Source organism: Apaloderma vittatum, unplaced genomic scaffold (assembly GCF_000703405.1).
Source record: "Apaloderma vittatum isolate BGI_N311 unplaced genomic scaffold, ASM70340v1 scaffold24239, whole genome shotgun sequence".
NCBI classification, from domain to species: domain Eukaryota; kingdom Metazoa; phylum Chordata; class Aves; order Trogoniformes; family Trogonidae; genus Apaloderma; species Apaloderma vittatum.
The window spans coordinates 1-17,080 of record NW_009733854.1 but is presented as its reverse complement, the minus strand read 5'-3'; the positions used below and the strand labels follow the sequence as shown (position 1 = coordinate 17,080).

The following is a 17,080-nucleotide window of genomic DNA, read 5'->3' as shown; positions in this document are numbered from 1 at the left end:
CAGGAGCGCCCACCCCAGCGTCCTGGCCCGCAGCACCTGCCCCCACGGCACAGTCTGGGGGGCTTGGGGTGAGAAGCAACGTGACTGCTGGGGCTGCTGTACCCCCTTGCTGCGTGGCTCACACGTGAGCCTGTCCTTTGTCCCTGTTGCACAGGCCAATGGTGTAACCGGGGCTGGCTCTGTCCCCTTGAGCCTGGCAGCAGAGCCAGGGTGTCTCACCCTTTTTCTGCGCTGGAGGGGCCACCGCTCAGCACCTGCACGCCCTGTCCTACTTCCCCAGCCACATGTCCTTCAACATCGCAGCTACCGCCTTTCCCTTTCTTAGCCCTGCGTGGCTACCAGCTCAGAGGAGCTGATGCCAAGAGAGGACTGTCAAGGGGCTGGAGAGGGCAGGAAGGCCGCTGAGTCCCAGCCCTCCCCAGCAGAGCAGGGCTCCTCCAGAGTCCTGCTGCTTGGCTTGTCTTGCTTTCAGTGAGGAAGCAATGGCTGAAGCCTACGACATGACACCGCAGGGTTCCGGTAGCAGAAACCATCAGGAACAGCCTGTTGCCACAGGAAAATTCCAGAAGGAAGAGGAAGGAGCTTTGTATGGCAGAAGCTCTGAAGCTTAGGGGGCTCCTACAGTCCCTTGAGAGATTTTTTTAATGCAGCAGAAAGTCAGCATAGAGACACTGTGAGTGGTTGGAATGATGGAGCAGACACAGCATTTTCCCCAGCCTTATTCAGTATCATGGTTCTTGCCCTACCTCCAGCTTCTGGAGGCAAAGAGATGAGTCTAATCCCTCAAAAGAGTACAGCACTAGTTAAAGAAGCTACTCAAAATGATCTTCCAATATATAAAATAAATTATACATATAGTTTCCACCTTTATTTTAAAAAGTAGCTTTTTTTTTTCTCCTTATACAAAGTATTTGTCATCAGCAGTTACAGACAATCAACTGGGAATGGGAGGTCCAGCAAGTGGTCTTCGCTCTGCAGGGGCTGGGAGTGTGACAGGACAGTGTTTGTCCATTTTAAGAGAACCCAGAGCAGCTGAGCAGTAAAACTTGAAGTCTCTCTCTCTCCAGTGACATCACTGCATATCTCCTAAGATGTTCCTGAAGTTTTCCAGTTCTCTAACACTTGTGGAAATCCTGTGTGCAAGGAAAGCAAAAAGGAAACATTGGAGCAACAGACACTTCATGCCTTATTTAAAATGCAAGAGAAAGGGACTGCTGTCAGGTGTGCTTCAAGGAGCTCTTGGGAAGAGAGAATCTAGAATTTCAGCTAAATTAGGTTCACTAATTTCACTCTTTTTAAAGGAAACGCCAAGAAACAGGACGTTACGTGGAGCTCAGCAGTGAGGAGACAAGCCTGTTAAGTAGAGGTCAAGAAACAGACCATAATATTACCAGCCATGCAGGCAGGTCACAGAGCCTCCATACAATATAAGCTTGTTTCTTCTGGGTTTTTTTTGAATCATCTACCTCATTTTTCTTGCTGAATGCATTTTGGCCCTGGAGCACCAGTGAAGATGCCGGGTCGGCCTCTGAGGATACAGCCCGTAAAGGAGAGCGCTGCCCTTCCTGGCCTGGATAAGCTTCTGGTTTAAGGAAGTTTTGAATCACCCAAATCACTCATGAACCACAAGCAAAAGGTGGTGGAGATCTGTCTTAAAAGGCTCTTCTAATCCAGGTAGGTGGGACATGAGGGTTGGAGTCAGAAAAAGCTGGCTGGCCCCATTTTTTTCATACAGCAGAGGGAGAAGGGAAGAAAGAGACTCTCTGCCTGCCAGCCCTTGACTCCCTCTGAAAACAGACATTCAGAGGGTCTGTAAATCTCCTGCGTGTTGTTTCCAAAGGCTGCGGTGACACAGCAAGAGAAAGGCAGAAGGAAACCCAGCCTGTGCTCAGGAGGGAGCAGCACAACATCCCTGGGGACAAGCGCTTTGGGGTTTTCCAGATTTGACTCGCACGCTTCAGGGTCTCCCGCTGTCGGCGACTCACACCACAGAAGGTACAATCAGTAGGTTTGAAGCGAGACACAGCGGGACCCCTGAGCTTGAGCATCGGCAGCAACATCGCTCTAAGAATACTTCGAGAAACCTGTTTGTCAGAAACTCCAGGTCTGTCAACACCACTAAGCAGTAATGTACAACCGGAGCATCTTACGATCTCTTCTCCCTCCTGAAGGCCTTGTTACCTTCCTTTTCTGCCAAGAACTCCTCACCCAGCTCTCCACGAGGGCTGGACTCATTGATTCCGATGCCCGCTAAACGCAACCGCTGCAAACAAATAAACTGGACACAAACTGGAAGCGAGGAGCTTGAAGGAGAGCAAAGAACAAGAGCAGCAACTCTTGTCCAAGGACCGTCACAGAGTTTCTTAAAAGTCACTAAATTCTTCTCGTCTTAATAAAAATGCTCCCTTGAATCCCTTACAGAAATGTAGAGTACAAAAACTGTTTTAAGCTGTTCCAGCTGTTGCACTCCACATTAATATCATCGGACATCTGAAAGCCGCTTTACGAGACAGCATGATCAGAGCAGGAGTTAACACCGATAGTGCTGGCTAGTGCTGGGATGTTAACGCAGCAGCTTGTGTAAAAGTAGAGCAAAACGTCTCCAACTAACCTGCCAAAAGCATTAAATAAGGCAACAATTTCTTGTCTCGTCAGCTGGAATCCGTAGGAAGGGCCGCTTTCAGGTATCTTTTCTATCAGGTTTTCAGAAAAGAGGATCTTCAGCGCCGTACCCAAGCCCTGCGTCTGTGCAGGACACAAACAGGATCATTCAGCGGCGGAGCGACAGCCAGGGCCCGACACACAGGTTTAACTTTACTTCCCTCCTTCATCTTTGCAAGGATCCCTGTTGACATCGCCTCAACAGAGCAAGACTTGGATTTTGCTTAACGTAGGTGAGAGAAGGGAGCAGAACAGAGCCAGGATGCTTTATTTATTGTTACTGTGATCACATGGGTAAATCCAGCACAGATCTCACCAAAATCCTGGCTCTACAGCTCCCAGGGAGCGGCCAGGAGTTTTTAACTGCAGAGGCAAGAGGCAGCTGCTGTCAGGCCCCACAGGCTGGACTCAGCACGCTGCTGCCCGCTGAGTATGACTCAAGCAGCCCCGATCCATCTCTAGTTGCTGACTGATAGCTAAAAAACCCCCCCACATCTGGTGGGTGCAGATGTGTCCCCACCTGCTGGCAAAGCTTACCTGCAACTTCCCCCACAGGCGACATTTGAAGCAGCCAACACAGTCCATGATCTTCGAGATATTCTTGAAGTGTAGCCTAAATTCCTCCTGGGGAAAAGACGTTCGAGTTGATTGTGGTTATGCACTAATTAGGAACTCTTTCGTATATTAATCCTATCAAGTATTAACCTTGGACTTCGAGCTAATCTCAGTGGGACTGAGGTAGGGAAACACCTCCTAAAGCAGGGTCCTCATCCCTCTCCTTAAGGCACACCCTATGGTCTGTAGTTACCCACAAGTACCCAAACCACTCTGAAAGCAAAACGACCTGGAAACCTGACCCGGTACCTCAAGCATACTGAGGTCCCTTTCAGATCTCACGTTATCCAGACACACACCTGAAAATATCCTTTAGGTAGCAAGTGCCCCAAAGGCAAGAGTTGGCAAATTACCTTTAGTTTAGCAGCTTCCTTTTTATTCCCTGCAAAGAATGAATTTTCATCAAAATGCAGTGGGAAAGACCTGAAATAGAATTAAAAAAAAAAACAAACAAGTTTATCTCTCCTGCAGCCTGTTTGTGTGGCCGAAGCCCAGATCCACAGAAGTATCTGGTTAGGTGTGCGAGCAAAACCGATAGGTGTTAGACATTGCCCGTCTCTAGAGGTATTTTGAGCGCAAGCTGCTTGTTTCTTAGATTGGAGGCTTTCAATTTTAGCTTGCATCTCACCGTGGAGACACTCTCAGCAATTGCTCTGCCGTTTCTAAGCGATTGTAGCCTCTGTTTTTTTCCCAACAGACATAAGCACTGAAGGTACAGGAGTGTGACAAGAGACATGCAAGCGTCAGTCACGTTAGGAGAAACCTATTTCCTTCTGGTTCTGGTATCTCCCATTCCTTCTACTCCAAACTCTGTCCACTAGCCAAGACATCTGTTACCAAAATGTTTGGGATTTTTTTTTTCCTAGACAAAAACACAGAGCCCGGACTGGTATTCAAACAGGTAGCCAATTTCAGGGCTGACACACCGGCAGTTATTAAACTTAATTCTACTCCATCAAAAAGGCAGCCCAGACAATTAAACTGTGGCCTCATTACCCTGTTTTGCAGTTTGAAGACGGACATCAGAGCACTCCCAGCTACGCAGCTGCTCAAAATTACACCGTCCCCCTACAAGAAACACCCCAGAAGCTGCCTTTGCAGGGGCTTTAAGCCAAAGGGTAATCACGCTCAGAGATGCTGAGGTTGAAAGAGCCATTGGTCCCCAGGTACTGAACGTAATTACTTGGCCAGACGGAGAATTTCCAGCAATCGGTTTTTCATTTCCGTGTCATGACTTTGATTCCCTGTGTAGAGCTGGAAAGCTGGGCGCTCGAAGAACGGCAGCACTTTGGAGAGAGCTCGCAGCTCTATCAGGTAGAGAAAATACAGGTTCTTGAGCCTTCTGGGACCTTCCCCTCTTGTGATGACTTCGTCAAACCTCTGCTGGAATTCTGTAACGTTGGGGCCCCATTTCTTCTCTGACCACGTATCTGAGAGTGGGGAAAAATATCAAAACAAAACCCAAAAGACATGAGATGGACGGGCAGAGCTTTGGTTCACGTCTTCCACTGGCCCAAACCAAACGCCGAAATGTAGCTCTAACCAGGGAGATCCAAGCTCTGCGACAGTCAATGGCCCTTTCACTAACTTCACATTGTTCACGAGTCAAGAGAGGCGTGCTTGTAACCAAATTCAAACCCCAACAAACGCAAAACTTCTGCAGACTGGTTTAAAACATGACCCGGGCTTTACAAGCAAAAGCTAAAAACGGAGGCTGCCAGTTTAAAACAGGATTAAAAGGTCCCTGTTTGTTAGGAAGCCTCTCAGCCTCTGGCCCCTTCACGTTGCTTAAGAGAAATTCCTTCTCAAGACAAATTCCTCATCTTAAGAGAATTCCTTCTGTTGTGGAAAGAGAACAAAAGCAGCCAAAGATAGGAGGAGACTGGCCTTTATGTTCCATTATTGAGGTTTCACAAAGAATATTTCGGTTTGCTCATCCTATCATGTACTGAAGATTATATAAAGTACGTAGTGGAAGATACAAAACAAGCCCAACAAAAGCACTTGCTTGGCTCTCTGTAGCCAACCTTATTTTCCTAAACCTCTCTGCACTCCCGACTCATCTCCTGCCTTTGAAGTTTCTCTTGTTATTCTATGACCCCACTCTAACGCAGTCTAACTCACATCCAGGTGAGGCTTACGTGGGCTACAGAGACTCAAATGTAATTATTTCATTAAATCTGTAATAGTTATCCAGTTTCCAACAGCCATCTTTAAATCTCTGCTTGGTTTTTGTAAGCTTTAGCAGAATAAATGTGGCAGGTTTGGTCCACAGGTTCCACTAAATCCTTCAAGAAGTCAGTCAGAGCCCTTGGCCACGTGAGACACACGAACCGTGTTTTCATATCGCTCTCAATTTTCAACCCCAGGGTTGAAATTTAGATTCTTCAAAGACCTCCTGATGGACAGAGTTACGCAAAGGAAAAGGAAATGGCATGTGGAAATGGATCAAGGGTCTTGGGAAAGCCCAGCCAACTGTTTCACAGTCTGAGTGAGATTCTCACTCAACTGACCGTCACGAAGGTGGGCTAGCAAGGGACGAACCCACTCCAAAATAACCTTGGAGGAAGAACAGAAGGAATATGTGCTGCAAGTCTTGGTACAGAGCACAGTCCAGCCATTTTTGGATCTGAAGGCACGTGGGAACTGCACTCCTAAGTCTCTTAGACAACCCATGTGCCGAGGGAGGGGAGAGAAGAGTACAGGAGTAGGCCTGAACCCTGCTGGCACGGGCTCCAGCCAGCATTTAGCGGAGCCACAGAAGCATCAATTTAGGACTGACACAGGACAGCAAAGGCAGAAAGTAGAGTTTACCTTGTAAAAGGTACCTGGCACTCAAATGGATGTTGATGCTTGCATGGAGACCAGAAATGAGCCTGTAGAAAGCTCGTTTCTCTATGCAGACACCTGAAAAGAAATGGGCACTTCACAATACCGAGAGCATACGCTGAATTTTCTTCTTTGGGCCACTGGACAGATATCTAATCCCATCAGAGCGCGGCCATTAACTCCCACCCGCTCCCTGGCCGTTTTGTGTTTATCCCAGGAAGAGCAACCACGTTTAGTAAAAGAATTACCTTTCAGCCACTTGTAAAATGTATGCCCTGGAAACAAAAGGAAAACAAGCATGTCAGTCGGAGACGCCTTACAGTGTTGGACTAGATGATCTTTCGAGGTCCCCTCCAACCCCAAAACACTCTGTGATTCTGGGTGGTACAGCAGCAGGAGGGCTTGAACACCCTCCATCATACTTTAGGTGACTTCTTTGGCCACATTTTCCAGAGCACGACGGGATGAGACAGGGCAGCACCGTCCCTTCTGCAGCACAGGAGGGCAGCGGCCACAGAGGAGAGGGCACTGCCCAAGCCTCGTGTCCTGAAACCACCTCCGAGGCCAGCCCTCCCGCGGACTTCTGCCCGCTCCAGTTTGCAGAAGGAAGGAAAGGAGCATTAGAAGAGCATGAAAACAGTAAAAACAGAAAATGTGTTATAGCTTCTATAACACAGTGTGGCAGCAGCTAAGCGTAGCACGTGGTCTTTCCCACCCATCTCAGTGAGAGCTTGGGGCAGAAGCGCTGCGGAACGGTGCAGCGTAAGAGGAAAACAAGGACCTGTGGATTGCTGTTCTCTTCTGGCCAGGGTGGGGAAAGGGGTGTTTTTACGAAAAAAACAAACAAAACAAAACAAAGAAAGAGAAAACCCTACACAGTGCAATCAAGCTGCTTTCTCAGCAATACCAAGTGCTGAAAAAACACAATGCAAATCCTGCTCCTGAAGGCTTACAAAACCTCACTGCCTTCATCTTCGAGTATACCCCTAAAAAAAACCCCTGCGAGTGCTTTTTAAGGCTTTTCACACAAGGACAGGCTGGCCTCAGGGACAGGGAGCTCAGAGGGATCACAACAGAACTGCAAGACAACTTCTGATTTTGCCTGAATGCCGATTTTGCTAACCAGGGAGTGTTAACTAATGGTACAGCTCATGACAGCACGATAAAGATGCCACATTTGTTCCCCTTATCAGCAAAACCAAACAGAGTGCCACTCACCTCCATCGTCTCCTGACGAAAAAAAGCACAAGCAGCAAAGGGAGAAAAAAAAGAGGAGATAAAAATTACACATGACCAAAATTAAACTCCGAAGCACGAGCATTACGATCACTCTGCTAATCGGCTCTGACAAGAGCAAGAGCCTCTCCATGGAGGTTTAGAAATATTCTGAACGCAGAAAACATCACCTCAAACTGCAGCAGTGGACATAGCAGATGAGCAATGCTCCTGAATAACCTGACCAGTGCAGGAGGGATCAATATTTGCAATGGAAGTAAAACCGCCAAGCAGCTGAAGCAGAGACTAGAAAACAAGGGACGTGACTGTTTACCTCTGCCAAAGATCTCCTGTATGACCTCAGGCAGGATATTCAAAGACCCTGCCCCTTCCTCGTGAAGTTTACTAGTTGCAACTCTGGCAGGTATCAAGACAGATCCTCTATATTCAAGCCCTCCTGCCTCCTCATCTGCAAAACAGCAATCCTTCCCTCTCCCCTGTGTTATTTCATTCTGATCTTGCCCTGAACAACACAGGTGGTCAAGGGAAGGGCTGATATTTTCAAGGACATTGTACATTTCCTTCACTGGCGTCGCCTCTGAAGCGCCACTCCTTCGCGCAAAGGTCAAGCGAGGGGGGAAAGTACCAACGCAGTTCAGGGAAAATAAGAGCTCACCCCAGAGGGAACTTCTGGAGTGGTGTTGAGGTCAAACAAACAGGGAGGGAGGTTGGTGTTCTGAGGTCTGGGCAGGATGAAGGAGACATGGGCAAGAAGCCCCTGTGCCTCTAAAACCCCTCCCCACTTCCATTTACAATGTCCGGCCTTAGCCTCTAGGGCAGAGTGTCTCTTCCGGCGTGGTTTCCACAGAGATCCCAGCCAGGTCCTCACACGTGGTTTGGCATTGCCGAGTACAGAAACCAGGGACCCAGGAAGAGCTCAGGGTTCAGTTCTGTTCCTAGTCCCTCCAAAGCTCCTATTTCTCCGAGGAGTGGAGGATGGGCCATAAAATTCTACACCTGGTCAAGAACTACAACCTATTTCTCATTCAGCAGAAGTAGCTCAGAGAGCATTTACTGTTCCTGGAGCTAGGATCAGTACGCTGCTAAACCACTTAGTGAGATAAATAAATGACTCACCTCTACCAGATGCCAAAGGTCTTCTTACATTCTGAGGCCTAAGAGGAAAAAAAAAACAAACAAAAAACAAACAATAATAATTTAAATAAGATATGGAAATGAGTGACTGTCTCCTTGCTGGGAAGAAATACAGCACGGCAGGAGTTGTTACTTCTCTGCAGTCACCAGCCTAAGGAGCATTTAGATCTGTGCTTTAGCCTTGCTCAGAAAGGAAAGGAGTAGAGCAAAATGTGAATTCTCTTATTTTTCTTTTCTTCTTTAACAAAGAATCAGCTAGGAAAACTCAAGTGTCTACACAGGTGCTAGTGGACACTAACCCACCATGAAACTGTGTCCCTGAGCGTCACATCTCCATGGCTTTTAAACACCTCCAGGGACGGAGACTCCACCACTTCCCTGGGCAGCCTCTGCCAGGGCTTGACAACCTTTTCAGTAAAGAAATTTTTCCTAATATCCAACCTAAACCTCCCCTGGCGAAACTTGAGGCCACCTCCTCATCCTAAAATGGAGCAGTTAAAGCATATGCAGCCCCTCTGCAAAAATCAGAGCCTGCAAGGTGTGCGCTCTCCAAAGCACCTACTTGAAGCAATTTTCTTCATAAATACTGTTCCAGATCTTCCAGGCATCCGGTCCCTTGTAGCCAGTGTAGCGTTCAGGATTCAGCAGTAAATCCACGTACTCCGCGTCTGGAGAATAGATGTCTGTGAAGCAGAGTGCTGAGTCAGCGACAAGGAACTTCTGAAGGGAAATGACACCTCCCAAAGCTGAGGCAGCCACCCCTTCGCACACTGAATAGTTTTGCCAGCGGAGAGACCAGCTCACCCCTCTCCAGAGAGGCAGGTGAATAATATTTGCTACGCATCAACCCATTTACAGTATCACAGAATTGGAAAAGATATTTAAGATCATCGAGTCCAAGCATTAACCTGACACTGACAAGTCCTCAACTAAACTGCATCCCCAAATAACGTGTCTGCCTGACCCTTAAATTCCTCAGGGTTGGGGACTCCACTGCTGACTGCCCTGGGCAACCCATTCCAGTGCCCAATAACCTTTTCAGTGAAGAAATTCTTCCTAATATCCAATCTAAACTTCCCTTGGTGCAGCTTGAGGCCTCTTATCCTATCGCTTGTTACTTGGGAGAAGAGACCAAACCCCACCTCACTACAATCTCCTTTCAAGCAGCTGCAGAGAGCGATGAGGTCTCCCCTCAGGCTCCTCCTCTCCAGGCTGAACAGCCCCAGGCCCCTCAGCCGCTCCCCATCAGACTTGTTCTCCAGACCCTTCCCCAGCTCCGCTGCCCTTCTCTCGACACGCTCCAGCCCCTCAGTGTCCTCCTTTGCAGCGGGGCAAAGCTCTCTGGCCGTCAGCACTATTGGAGAGCGAGGCCCCTGATGGCAAAGCAAACTCTGAGCATGCTCCATCCAAGCTGCTCACTTGCTAAACATGGTAAGACCCTGACCAGCAAGAAACTTTGTCAGAAATATTTGCATCATGTCATTTTCAAAATACTGAGAGCAGGGAAGGTGGAAAAGAGAAGAAATCCTATATATGCTCCAGGCTAGCTGAAATATCACACGTTGGCCTGAAAGTCCCAGAGAGGTGCTTAAAATCTCATTATAAGACTTGTCAGATCTAAAAGGTCCCAATACCATCAGCTTCGCAGAAGCTGTCTGAAGAGTCATCGTGCCGTGTCCACTGGAGCACTGCCTGCTGGGTTTCCTCGCTGCAAAGAAAGCAGGAAAAGACTATCAGAAAGAGCACCGATACTTGGGTTTCCTTCAAGACAAGTAAGGCTTGTGGACAAAGAAGTCAAACCTCAAAGAGCCATCGACAGCTCCAAGTCTCTTGGCTTCTTCACATTCTTCAGCAAGGTTATTGGCTTCTTCCGAATACTGGGTTGAAAAGCAAAGGGGTGGGGAGAGAGGAAGATTAAAAAGCAGTTTTCCTGCTGCTATAATTCTGCCTTTAATACACTAACCAGCTTAGGCATCAGAAACACTTTTGTGATTCATCACACCCTGCGTTTCCACAGGATGTCTGCAGATATCCAGAGGCTTATGCAATTGTGATGGTTGTTGCAGGGACTCACAGCAGCCTCTGGCACTGCCGCAGGAGCATTTTGATGGTACCTGCTCTTGGAAAAGTCTCCTGAACTGTTCTAGGTTAGTGGAGGGGAATGCCTGACTTCAGGACGGCCGCCTCAAAGGCTCTACAGCATTCCAAACACTTCAAAAGGGTAAAAAAATTGAGCCACAAAGCACACGCCACCAGATACTGCCCAGCTGATTAAAATAGATTCTATCAGCTGCAGCAACACAAAACTGGTCCTATAAGCTGCGATGTTTTGGGCGTGTGGACACACTCACCTTGTAACTTCCAGATCTGATTCCATCGGGGACTTCATCCTGAAAGACAGAATTGAACGTACGCTACACGTGGGGCTGAGGAATCCTTTCAGCCTGATCTTTGAGGAAGATTAGGAAGATTACCACAGCTTCTAGAAGTAAGCAAAGCACTTGGCTCAGCTTACGACACATCCGATTTCTGCCTTCTCCACAGACTCAGGTTAAGCAATATTCTTGGTGTTTTCTTTTGATTTTTCGCAAGACTCCTCTTCTCAAAAGCTCAGCAGCCTTTCCTGGGCGCTACATCACGTTATGTTTTGCTGACCCAAGCCTGAGGTTGAGAAAGCCAGCGTAAACTTCAGAGGAGCTGGAGCCACCTCTCATCAGCTGCTGTCCTGCATCCCGCCTCCCAGTGATACCAGTGCTCCCAGCAGGAGCCCTTGCACCTCCACAGACACTGCATCTCCCAGTCCCTGACCCGTGTCATTCAAATATTTCCCTTTTATCACTCTGTCACATAACGTCGGGCTCACCAGCCCCACACAACCTGAGCGGTATGCACAGGACTAGCAGTCTCTAAACTCTCCTCCATTTATAGGAAGATAATAAAACCACTTCTGCGCTGCAGGAACAAACACTGTGACAGCAAGCAGCACGGGAAGAGAAGAATTAAGCAATGAATAAGAGGTATTTTTATTGCGTTAAGAATTAAATGGACTCAAATCAAAATAATTAGCAAACAGCAGTGACACAGTCAGTTCTCAAAATAAGAACGACTTCTAGCTCCAACAAACATAATTGCAACATTACTCCTTCACACTGGTCATACTCGTTACCAAAACCATTCTTTTTAAGGAAGTAAGTATTTAAATAAAATTTAGGGTTATTTTGAGGGAATAAAAAATAAGTCATCATTCCATTTTGGGTCCGTAACAGGTGATCTTGGTTCTGTAACAGGTGCTTTTTGAAGACTAGGGAAGCAATGGCCACTTTTGTTTGAGGGGTAGGGTAGTTGCTGAGAAGACTTCCCCTTCTCTTCATGCAGACAAGATCACAGAATCATTCAGGTTGGAAAAACCTTAAGATCATCAAGTCCAACAATTTCCTTTTAGCTCAGTGAACAAAACCTTTTTGCCCAGGATACAGGGCCAAGAGTGGTTGCTTTTGTACTGGGAAGCAGAGTCCTTGGAAAGAGGCATTTGCCTTAGAGGGCTGGAAAGGGCCTGGCCCCATTTGTCAGCCAAAACTGTGAGCCACAGCAGTGCTCATGGGCCAACAGGGTGGAAATATCCTGGCAACTAACTGAAGTACTTCTTGTAACAGCGGATTTGCCCAAAAATCTTCTCACTAATACTAAAAATAGAAGAGGGACCAGGCCAAGTTTCATGGCTGTGAAGAGCCTAGTCTTTCTTTAAGCTTTCAGAATCTACCACTTTGGCCTTTCTCATGCATACCTGTATCACTGCACCTAAGACACCTCCATCAGAGCCACAGTTTCACCTTCTCTACAATAACAAGAAACACTCAATCATCTGCCTGCTTCTTCCTCTGCAAAAGCCAAATACAGAAGAGGTAAAAGAATGGATTTGATACTTACAGATGGGCAGGGCTGGACAGCACAGTCTCTCATTCCACAGTGACTGTTGTCGTTCCAAAAAGGACACGGTTTCTTTAGATTTACCTACAAATAACGTATTATCCTATTACACATTTCCTCCACGCAACCTTCCCCACCACGGTTTACCGACACACACTTTCAGCACATTAGGGCAAGGCTTCAGATAACAAAATTTCGTGCGAGGTTGAGTGCAGCGAGAGTGGAAACAGATGGTTATTATTTATCTTAAAAGCGGATCACGCGCGTTCTCTTGTCTCTCACATGAGATGACCATGCCCATGAAGCCCGGCTGGGAGCTTTTGTGGGAACACAGAACACACAAACCACTGATTCCTATCGCATCCCGAGGCTCCCGTTGAGCAAAGACAAAGTGGGGTTTGGCTTGGTGGTTTGTGCCCTTCAGGAGCCATCTCTACTCTTGGAATATCTCTTGCTTCATTCTTTATGAATCTCAGGGGAAGTTTGTCACTTGTTGATTTTGTTTCCTTGTTTAGGGCACCTCAGGACTAGAGCCTGCCTCCCCATTAGAGGAGGAGGAAGAGGATGTGCCTGAGCCTCACCTCAATCTGCCTGCGGCCAGGGTGCAGGTTTTCTGCTGTCAAGACGTGCACGTTGTGGACTCATGGGTGTGCAAGCCTTCTGGGCTTGATGGGACAAATAATTCCTTGGTGTTTACCAAATTGATTGCTATCACTCATGTCCTTGTTATCAGCACAGGTTATCATTTTAATCCTTGCTATGCTGTTTCTTCTAATGCTTCCATACACAGACGTCTCCATTCATGCTTTATTAAGACCAATCTCAGTATTTCTGTTACAAATCCCAACATGGACATGGGAAAGGACATGAGCTTCTTCAACAAATCCATGTCTTTCTTTTCTGTGAGCCAGTATCAAGTTCCAAAACAACATTTAACAAGATCTTGTGGGTTTGGTAGAGAGGGGGAGCAGCTCTACCCCAGTGACTTTATATATGGGCCCATTCTAATGCTGGGTACTTTTAAACTGTTCTTACAGAGAGTAAATACTTGTTTAATGGGAGCAGAATCCATCTAATGACAATGGTCTGGCAGCAACAGCCATCAATTCACCTGAATGTTTGATAACTAAACCAGGAGACACTACGAATACTCTCATTATGCAATGTGGATCTTCGGTCACTAACATTTTTGAGCCACAGCTCAACAGAACTCATTTCGTTGGTCTACTGCTTAAGTTCTTCAGAGGGGAAAATGCATAAGAAAATATCTTAAAAATTGTGCATCTTCTGAGCATGTTCTACCACACTGAGATTCCCCTGATAACAGAAGAGTCCCATTTCCTGGCTGCAGTCTTAGACGACCAAGATTAAAATGTAGGTATGCGATTTTAAAAAGATCAGCAATAACTTTTATGCGAGATTTTAAAAAGAAAAGAAAAGCAGCAGCACACAAAATAAATATAATTCTTGTATGAGAAAATTACCTTGTAGTATCTAAAATAGTCACTTTCCAGAAGTGCACTCAGTCTAGGAAAAAACTTGTGGTTGTTGAAGGCATCAATGGTTTCTACATCACAGGTGCAGTCATCTAAATCACCAGTAACCTGTGCGACAAGAAAAACCCAAACAACCAAATATGAACATCTCGGTACTTTTCAACATTGCAGACAATGAAACAATTCACAATTTTCTTTCCTTTTCCCAGCCAGTCAACTAGTTAAGTTTAACCAGAATTAAGCAACATTAAACCAGACTCTGCTGAACTGGCAGAGAACTTCTTTGGATGTGCGCTTTAGGAAGTTCTTCACTGTGAGGGTGGGGAGACCCTGGGAGAGGTTGCCCAGAGAAGCTGTGGATGCCTCAGCTCTGGAAGCATTCAAGACCAGGACGGATAAGGCTTTGAGCAACCTGGTTAAGGAGGAGGTGTTGGAACAAGATGATCTTGAAGGTCCCTTTCAACACAAACCTGTGAGTCCTATAAGTGTTGCCTGGGGACAGATAGTTTTATTTGGGAACACTTTTCTACCACACAGTGATATTTTAGAATTCACTGATGTCCAAGTAATAGGCATCAGATGGGCACTTTCATCTCTCAAAAGCAGACAGGACAGACTCATTCACCACACAAAAAAAATCCCAAAGAACCCATAAAGCCCTTGTCCACACATCAGGCGCAGTTAAACTGATCACAGATGTTTCAACTGGGGATAAATCCAGTAAAACACTCGATAACAGCTGCTGGAAGAGCCGTGAGCTCAACACGCTGCCAGCTCAGGTTCTCTGTCACTCCTGTTGGGTGGCACACGGGGAGAGATGGCGTTTGCATACGGGACCAGTCAGGCAACAATAATGCCGTCAAAGATTACAGCTCTCGGAGAAAGTCCTTGTCGTTAATCAACTGCACTGCAGCCATTTGTTTGTTTAATCAGAACCACAGCAACTGCAACAGCCCCTCTCCTCGCCTCAGAGGGCCCTTTGGCAAGAAAACATTTGTTCTAAATCTGATGCGGAAAGCCAATACTTCTTGCATCACTCTGAACAACTCAACAAGCTGTGTGCAAGCCCTGAAAGAAACAAAAAGAAAAAAAAAAAAGTAGCACAAATTCAGCTATGGCTTTCTGACACGTAGATTACTGTCCAGATGACAAAACTGCACAACAAAGATGTAGTTTTGCTTCCCTCACGCTCTCTTGACGAGTACGTGGGGAAATCACCCTGGCCAACATCAAGTATTGCTACTCATTCGCTCTCGAGAGCACGCCAAGGATTTTTCCTGGATGTTGATGCAGCAATCCGACACATGGCAAGCTGCCATCCCCTAGTATCAGATAAATTCGGGAGGTTAAGACCAGGCAGTTGTTTTAAATCAATACGGGATGTTTGGTGGATTGTATTTAAGTGCAAAGTAGGTATCGCCCCCCTCGCAGAAAGGGCAGCAGATGACCGAAGTCAGGGGCATCTGAGCACTCAGACCCAGGAAAGGGAGTAAAATTCTGCAAGCCTTAAGAAAAAAGCCTCCCTGAATGCAAAACCTTCGTCATTAGGGCAAAATCTATCACATACAGAGAGCAGCACCATGTGAGAAGCATGAGCCACCTGCCTTGACACATTTCTGGAGAGCCCTCAGATAATTCAGCAAGAGCTACACGTCAGTTTAAATAAATGCTTCATAATTACTACTGTGGAAATGAAGCTCCCTGCCCTCCTTCTTAGAAGGAGGGCAAATGCTCCATTTTTGCTCTCAGAGCAGATAGTCACATGAAATTGGGAGGTGAGGAGGAAAAAAAAAAAAAAACAAAAAAAGAGGAAAAAAAAAAGAGCCTGGATTAAGCACAAAAAAGAGCCTGGATTAAGCACAGAGCACCTTAAAGGCAAGTCCAAGTTTCTTCCTGTCCCTCCCTCAGACACAGAGGGAAGGAGTCCAAGCTCTAGTCCCAGAATGCTCCACAGGAGGAATTAGTATTTTAGAAAGGGCTTTTTTTTTTTTCTTTTTGTATTCAAAAGGGCTTTGATATTTTGGACTCAGCCTCACTGATCTAAGGGGGAGCGAAGGGAACCGTATCAGGCTGTGCCAGAATGCCCTGCTCCACTTGAGCAAATCGCTTTTGTTAAGGCACCATGATTTCTTCTATTTCTAGTGCTCGCATCGAAGCTCACTGCCTCATCCTCACACACCGACTGTATTCTGTCGAGCATTTTGCATGGTAATGAAGATTAACAGCATAGCAATTAAGCTTTCCACTAGCCTGAATCACCCCTGTCAAAAAACAGCAGCAATTTGCTAATCCAGTTACCCAATTTAAAGCTGTTTCCAAATAATTAAAAAAAAAAAAAGCAACCAAACAAAACAACAAACCAACCACAACGAAAAAAACAACCAACCATAATTTTTTTTACTATTATGTCCTGTAAACTTGGCAGCCTTTGAGGCAGGCAGTTTATAGATCGGGTCTAAAAAGCAGTCTACAAAAAGATTCGTGGATAATCTTCAGCTGCTCTCTGTATCCACACTAGACCAACCTGTCACTCCAAGGGAATGACATCCCTGTAAGAGGCAACATCCGAGCACCCAGTCAGACACTGAACGAAACAACAGGCACCGTTTGCCCCAGGCCTGTCTTCACAAGGTCTAGCGACCAATTCAAGCGAGAACCAACCTGGCAGAACATCATCCTGAAAATAATGCACGGTGAAGCACTGCAGATGCTCCTAGAATATTCAGGAGGACGTGTCAAACATGCCCTTCAACAGGCGATGCCTCAAAACTGCCCCAAAATATTTATCTACATCTTCAGCCTGTAATAATTAGAATGGTCGTTTAAGATGAAACATAAACTGATCCAGTCCCAAACATGTTCCATGTGCTTGCTGGCATTGGTGAATCACCGAGCTGAGCAGCAGTGACAGGTTTCACCCCACGTAGCAGGGGTGTGAGAGCTTGGCATGAAACCAACCGGCAGGGCTGGGTTTTCCCGGTGGGAAGAGATGCAACGGAGCTGCTGGGACAGATGCGACACAAGCGACTCCAGCTGCTGAGGAAGCAATTTGTTTGACCCCTCCACAACAGCCGCTCTCAATCCCTTAATGCTAATGTACCCACCTGGCATGTGTAACACAGGTTGAAAGCCCCCATGCATGGACTCTGCATAATCACAGAATCCTAGACTGGCCTAGGCTG

At 46.6% G+C, this 17,080-nt stretch overlaps 1 protein-coding gene across 1 annotated transcript; it reads right to left on the bottom strand.

The window, feature by feature from the left end:
- Positions 1–1,072: 1,072 nt before the first annotated feature.
- Positions 1,073–14,006, bottom strand: ERO1L (ERO1-like (S. cerevisiae); the record flags this gene model as incomplete). Its single annotated transcript, XM_009876062.1, has 15 exons — positions 1,073–1,133; positions 2,612–2,745; positions 3,199–3,285; positions 3,630–3,699; positions 4,460–4,706; positions 6,091–6,183; positions 6,354–6,380; positions 7,324–7,335; positions 8,458–8,495; positions 9,038–9,158; positions 10,110–10,183; positions 10,276–10,352; positions 10,827–10,865; positions 12,403–12,486; positions 13,887–14,006. Coding segments are annotated over 15 exons (1,284 nt in total), but the record flags the coding sequence as incomplete, so codon positions are not given.
- Between the last annotated feature and the right edge of the window lie 3,074 nt (positions 14,007–17,080).